Source organism: Coregonus lavaretus (assembly GCF_964263955.1).
Source record: "Coregonus lavaretus genome assembly, contig: HAP1_SCAFFOLD_4799, whole genome shotgun sequence".
NCBI classification, from domain to species: domain Eukaryota; kingdom Metazoa; phylum Chordata; class Actinopteri; order Salmoniformes; family Salmonidae; genus Coregonus; species Coregonus lavaretus.
The window spans coordinates 1-7500 of NW_028166599.1; the positions used below are offsets into that span (position 1 = coordinate 1).

The 7500-nt window shown below is 53.6% G+C and overlaps 1 protein-coding gene across 1 annotated transcript in view; it reads left to right on the forward strand.

Moving 5' to 3' along the window:
* Positions 1-6574: 6574 nt before the first annotated feature.
* Positions 6575-7500, forward strand: part of LOC311114535 (protein furry homolog) — a gene marked incomplete at both ends in the record, with an annotated part of 39668 nt that continues 38742 nt past the window's right edge. The window contains one exon of the mRNA XM_084189781.1: positions 6575-6701. Within this exon, the coding sequence (XP_084045907.1) occupies positions 6575-6701 (127 nt within the window). The remainder of the gene's footprint in view (positions 6702-7500) is intronic.

Below are 7500 nucleotides of genomic sequence, written 5' to 3' on the forward strand. Positions count from 1 at the left end.
AGGGCGTGTGTAGGTGTAGTGTAGGAAATCAGATGCAGGACGCAGACGGTAGGTTCCAAATGCTGTATTCCGGCCCAAACACAGGCAACAGGGCAACTAAGCCCAACAGCTAAACTACGCACAAGGCGTATAGGCAAAATGCGCACCAACAGGTGCGACAAAATGAAGTAGTGCACGAAACAAGTGCAATCGAGCTCCAGCGCAGTGGAGAGAATATGCTCAACCGAGCAAACACAACACTGACGAAAAACAATCATACACAACACATGACAAACACAACGAGAAACTTATAGGACACTAATCACATAAAACAGAAACAGGTGTGACACAAACAGACAAAAGCAAACGAACATGAAACATCTATCGGTGGCAGCTAGAATTCCGGAGACGACGAGCGCCGAAGCCTGCCCGAACAAGGAGGAGAGGCAGCCTCAGCCGAAACCGTGACAGTACCCCCCCCTTGACGCGCGGCTCCAGACGCGCGCCGACTCCGGCCTCGGGGACGGCCAGGGGGACGCGGCGCAGGGCGCGTCGGATGCCTCCGATGGAACTCCGTCAGAAGCGATGGGTCCAACACGTCTCTCCTCGGCACCCAGCACCGCTCCTCCGGACCGTACCCCTCCCACTCCACTAGATACTGGAGACCCCCCATCCGACGTCTCGAATCCAAGATGGATCTCACGGAGTACGCCGGTGCCCCCTCGATGTCCAACGGGGGCGGAGGAGTCTCCAAGATCTCATCGTCTTGGAGTGGGCCCGCTACCACCGGCCTGAGAAGGGACACATGGAACGAGGGGTTAACACATTTATACTCCACAGGTAGCTGTAATCTATAACAAACCTCGTTCAACCTCCTCAGGACTTTAAATGGCCCTACAAACCGCCGACCCAGTTTCCGACAGGGCAGGCGGAGGGGCAGGTTTCTGGTAGAGAGCCAGACTCGATCACCAGGTGCGTACACCGGTGCCTCACTGCGGTGGAGATCAGCGCTCGCCTTCTGACGTCGGAGGGCCCGCTGCAGGTGGACGTGTGCAGCGTTCCAAGTCTCCTCCGAGCGCCGCGCCCACTCATCCACCGCAGGAGCCTCGATCTGGCTCTGCTGCCAGGGTGCCAGAACTGGCTGGTAACCTAACACACATTGAAATGGGGTTAGGTTCGTGGAGGAATGGCGTAGGGAATTCTGGGCCATCTCGGCCCAGGGAACGTACCTTGACCACTCCTCCGGCCGGTCCTGGCAGTATGTTCTGAGAAACCTACCCACATCCTGGTTTACGCGTTCCACCTGCCCATTGCTCTCCGGGTGGTAGCCCGAGGTGAGACTCACCGAGACCCCCAACCGCTCCATAAACGCTCTCCAGACCCTGGAGGTGAATTGGGGACCCCGATCAGCCACAATGTCCTCGGGCACCCCGTAGTGCCGGAACACATGGGTAAACAGTGCCTCGGCGGTTTGCAGGGCCGTAGGAAGACCCGGCATGGGGAGCAAACGACAGGCCTTAGAGAACCGGTCCACAACGACCAGGATGGTGGTATTCCCTTGGGAGAGGGGAAGATCTGTTATAAAGTCCACTGAGAGGTGGGACCATGGCCGTTGTGGAACGGGCAGGGGTAGCAATTTACCCCTAGGTAAATGTCTAGGCGCCTTACACTGGGCGCACACCGAGCAAGAGGAAACATAAACCCTCACATCCCTAGCCAACGTGGGCCACCAGTACTTGGCACTAAGACAGTGCACTGTCCGGCCGATACCCGGATGTCCAGAGGAGGGTGACGTGTGAGCCCAATAAATCAATCGATCCCGAACCTCGAGCGGAACGTACTTCCGACCCTCCGGGCACTGTGATGGACTAGGGTCGGTGCGTAACGCCCGCTCGAGTTCAGCATCGATCTCCCACACTACCGGCGCCACCAGACACGACGCAGGCAGTATGGGAGTGGGCTCCACGGACCTCTCCTCCGCGTCATACCGCCGAGACAGCGCATCTGCCTTGCCATTCTGTGACCCAGGGATGTACGTGATCTTAAACGTAAACCTGGTCAAGAACATACTCCATCTTGCCTGGCGAGGGTTCAGCCTCCTCGCCGCTCGGATGTACTCCAAGTTACGGTGGTCCGTCAAAATGAGGAAAGGGTGTTGAGCCCCCTCAAGCCAGTGCCTCCACACCTTTAGAGCCTGTACCACGGCTAACAGCTCCCTGTCCCCTACGTCATAGTTCCGCTCCGCCGGACTGAGCTTCTTAGAGTAAAAAGCACAGGGGCGGAGTTTAGGTGGCGCGCCAGATCGTTGTGAAAGCACGGCTCCTAACCCGGCCTCCGACGCGTCCACCTCTACTTGGAACGGCAAAGAGGGATCCGGGTGCGCCAGCACTGGGGCCGAGGTAAACAGGTCCTTCAGCCTCCCAAACGCCCTGTCCGCCTCGGCCGACCACTGCAGACGCACCGGACCCCCCTTCAACAGAGACGTGATGGGAGCTGCCACCTGTCCAAACCCCCGGATAAACCTCCTATAGTAATTTGCAAACCCCAAGAACTGCTGCACCTCCTTCACAGTGGTTGGTGTTTGCCAATTACGCACGGCCGACACTCGATCTACCTCCATCCTCACCCCTGACGCAGACAACTGATAACCCAAAAAGGAGACCGACTCCTGGAAAAACAGACACTTCTCTGCCTTCACATACAGGTCGTGCTCCACCAGCCTCCGCAACACCCTGCGCACCAGGGCTACATGCTCGACACGGGTAGGTGAGTACACGAGAATGTCATCAATGTACACCACCACCCCCTGCCCCTGCATGTCCCTGAAGATCTCATCCACAAATGATTGGAAAACTGATGGAGCGTTCATCAACCCGTATGGCATGACCAGATACTCGTAATGGCCCGAGGTGGTACTAAAGGCTGTTTTCCATTCATCGTTCTCCCTGATGCGCACCAAGTTGTACGCGCTCCTGAGATCTAGTTTCGTGAAGAAACGCGCCCCATGCAACGACTCAGTCATGGTCGCAATCAGCGGGAGTGGATAACTATACTTCACCGTAATCTGATTGAGACCACGGTAATTGATGCATGGGCGCAAACCACCATCCTTTTTCTTCACGAAAAAGAAACTCGAGGACGCGGGGGAAGTGGACGGCCGTATGTATCCTTGTCTCAGTGATTCGTCTATGTAAATCTCCATAGCTTTCTTCTCCTCCTGAGACAGAGGATACACATGGCTCCGTGGGAGCGCAGCTCCTGCCTGGAGGTTTATCGCACAATCCCCCTGCCTATGGGGTGGCAACTGCGTCGCCCTCGCCTTACTAAACGCAATAGCCAAATCCCCATACTCAGGTGGAATGTGCAATGCGGGCACCTGGTTTGGACTCTCCACCGAGGTAGCCCCTACGGAAACGCCCAAACATCTACCCACACACTGAGCAGACCACTCCATCAGAGCCCTCTCCTGCCACGAAATCACTGGGTTATGGGTACTCAACCAGGGCATTCCCAGCACCACCGGATACGCAGGAGAGTCAATCAGGAACAGCTGAATCATCTCCTGATGACCCCCCTGCGCACACATCCTAAGTGGCGCCGTGACCTCCCTGATCAAGCCCGTACCCAACGGACGACTATCTAGGGCGTGAACGGGAAAAGGAACATCAACAGGAATGAGGGGAATCCCTAACGCTAAACAAAACTTTTTATCAATAAAATTCCCAGCTGCGCCTGAATCTACCAGCGCCTTATGCTGGGCATGAGGTGCTACCTGTGGAAAACATACAGGCATACAAAAATGGGCAACAGAGAGCTCTGGGTGAGTGGGGTGCCTAGGAGTCATCTCCCCTAGGAGGCCATCCCCAGCACCTAGCCGCGGTGTGTCCTCCCCGGCCACAGTTGGTGCAGTGGATGGACCCCCTAGCCTGCCGACTCCTCCTCTCTCTAGCGCCAGCGCCCCCGAGCTCCATGGGACAAGGCTCGGAGGCGCTGGAGGGTGGAATGGACGGACCCTCCGCAAGACGTCCGCGGGTAGCCAGCAGGGTATCCAGCCTGATGGACATATCCACCAGCTGGTCGAAGGTGAGACTGGCGTCCCTGCAAGCCAGCTCCCGACGGACGTCCTCTCGTAGGCTGCATCGATATAGATCGATGAGGGCCCGATCATTCCACCCTGCATCTGCCGCCAGAGTACGGAATTCGAGTGCGAATTCCTGGGCACTTCTCCTCCCCTGTCGGAGGAAGACCAGACGCTCCCCCGCCGCTTTCCCTTCCGGGGGATGGTCAAACACCGCCCTGAAGCGGCGGGAGAACTCAGTGTACGTAATGGTCGTGGCGTCTATCTTCCTCCACTCCGCGTTGGCCCACTCCAACGCTTTTCCGGCCAGGCAGGAGATCAGAGCGGACACGCTCTCGTGCCCTGAAGGTGCCGGGTGCACGGTGGCCAGGTATAGCTCGACCTGGAGCAGGAATCCCTGACACCCAGCCGCTGTCCCGTCGTAAGCCCTCGGGAGAGATAGTCGGACTCCTCGAGGTTCCGGTGCTGGAACGGGCGGGCTGGCCGATGGTGCTGGCAGGGCGGGCGGTGGTGGAGGCGAACCCCAGCCTCGGAGTGTGGTAATCACCTCCTGCAGGGCGTTCCCCATCTGCAGGAGTTGCTCCTGCTGATCCCGAACCTGGGCTTCCAGTCTTGTCTGGGCTGCTTCGGCTCCTGCTGATTCCATGGTGGGTGTATGATTCTGTCAGGGCGTGTGTAGGTGTAGTGTAGGAAATCAGATGCAGGACGCAGACGGTAGGTTCCAAATGCTGTATTCCGGCCCAAACACAGGCAACAGGGCAACTAAGCCCAACAGCTAAACTACGCACAAGGCGTATAGGCAAAATGCGCACCAACAGGTGCGACAAAATGAAGTAGTGCACGAAACAAGTGCAATCGAGCTCCAGCGCAGTGGAGAGAATATGCTCAACCGAGCAAACACAACACTGACGAAAAACAATCATACACAACACATGACAAACACAACGAGAAACTTATAGGACACTAATCACGTAAAACAGAAACAGGTGTGACACAAACAGACAAAAGCAAACGAACATGAAACATCTATCGGTGGCAGCTAGAATTCCGGAGACGACGAGCGCCGAAGCCTGCCCGAACAAGGAGGAGAGGCAGCCTCAGCCGAAACCGTGACAGTGTGGCGTGTTCTAGAACCTCTCTGTGTTCTCTCCTGTCAGCCTGACTGTATCTCTAGAATGTGCGGCGTGTTCTAGAACCTCTCTGTGTTCTCTCCTGTCAGCCTGACTGTATCTCTAGAATGTGTGGCGTGTTCTAGAACCTCTCTGTGTTCCTTCCTGTCAGCCTGACTGTATCTCTAGAATGTGCGGCGTGTTCTAGAACCTCTCTGTGTTCTCTCCTGTCAGCCTGACTGTATCTCTAGAATGTGTGGCGTGTTCTAGAACCTCTCTGTGTTCTCTCCTGTCAGCCTGACTGTATCTCCAGAATGTGCGGCGTGTTCTAGAACCTCTCTGTGTTCTCTCCTGTCAGCCTGACTGTATCTCTAGAATGTGTGGCGTGTTCTAGAACCTCTCTGTGTTCTCTCCTGTCAGCCTGACTGTATCTCTAGAATGTGCGGCGTGTTCTAGAACCTCTCTGTGTTCTCTCCTGTCAGCCTGACTGTATCTCTAGAATGTGCGGCGTGTTCTAGAACCTCTCTGTGTTCTCTCCTGTCAGCCTGACTGTATCTCTAGAATGTGCGGCGTGTTCTGGAACCTCTCTGTGTTCTCTCCTGTCAGCCTGACTGTATCTCTAGAATGTGCGGCGTGTTCTAGAACCTCTCTGTGTTCTCTCCTGTCAGCCTGACTGTATCTCTAGAATGTGCGGCGTGTTCTAGAACCTCTCTGTGTTCTCTCCTGTCAGCCTGACTGTATCTCTAGAATGTGCGGCGTGTTCTAGAACCTCTCTGTGTTCTCTCCTGTCAGCCTGACTTTATAGTAAAAGTCGGTATTAGATATAATGGAGGAACAACCTGTGGTTTCCTAGATTACCCCAATGGCTCACAGCAAAAACTTGACCTTTTTCACATGCAATTTTATTTTTGTCTGCTTGTTTTAGTCAATTCCAAAACTACATTTAAGAAAAGTACATGTCTAAAGATTGCTTTTCAACATTGCCTGCTTCCGAGCGTCTCACTACTTAGAAAAACATAATATTGTAGGGCTTCCCTCATGCCCCTTTTCATGACGTGCTAGCTAGCTACTGACCTGCACATTAAGCTAGACCAACAACACAAACAGACTATACAGCTACAAGTAGTGAGTAGAGTTACAAACTGACTATACTAAACAAGTTAAATGTCTTAAATGTGATGAAATGTTTTCCACACACATAGCTATGTCTAGTCTACTTGGGCACCGTGTCCCCACATTTCCCTGAAGCCACAGGGCTCTTCTCACAGGTTCTTATTTCCCAACGTGGGAGGACTGCGAACCGGAGGTCGGGATCTTTGACCTGGTTACATGTACATTGAACAACACTGCGGAATATCTAAAATGTGTGGCGTATTCTAGAACCTCTCTGTGTTCTCTCTCCTGTCAGTCTGACTGTCCACATGGACGACGAGCTGCGCCTCATCTCCCAGAATTCCTTGCAGAGCCTGCTGCTGGACTTCTCTGATTGGAGGGAGGACGTCCTGTTTGGATATACACACTTCCTGCTCCGAGAGGTGACTATATGTTTAAGATATATTGTATTGTAGAGCAGAGGTATACATGCACATTTTGTGGAGTTAGCTTTTCTTTTTGTACATAAACGACAGCATGAACATACAAAACATAACACCAGGAGTATCACCCAGGAGTATCACCCAGGAGTATCACCCAGGACTATCACCCAGGAGTATCACCCAGGAGTATTACCCAGGAGTATTACCCAGGAGTATTACGCCAGGAGTATTACAGCAGGAGTATTACCCAGGAGTATTACCCAGGAGTATTACACCAGGAGTATTACACCAGGAGTATTACCCAGGAGTATTACCCAGGAGTATTACACAAGGAGTATTACAGCAGGAGTATTACCCATGAGTATTACCCAGGAGTATTACACAAGGAGTATTACCCAGGAGTATTACCCAGGAGTATTACACCAGGAGTATTACCCAGGAGTATTACCCAGGAGTATTACACCAGGAGTATTACACCAGGAGTATTACCCAGGAGTATTACACCAGGAGTATTACCCAGGAGTATTACCCAGGAGTATTACACCAGGAGTATTACACCAGGAGTATTACCCAGGAGTATTACCCAGGAGTATTACACCAGGAGTATTACACCAGGAGTATTACACCAGGAGTATTACACCAGGAGTATTACACCAGGAGTATTACCCAGGAGTATTACCCATCACTCTCTGTGTGATGGCTCCCTCTCTGTGTGATGGCTCCCTCTCTGTGTGATGGCTCCCTCTCTGTGTGATGGCTCCCTCTCTGTGTGATGGCTCTGTGTGATGGCTCCCTCTCT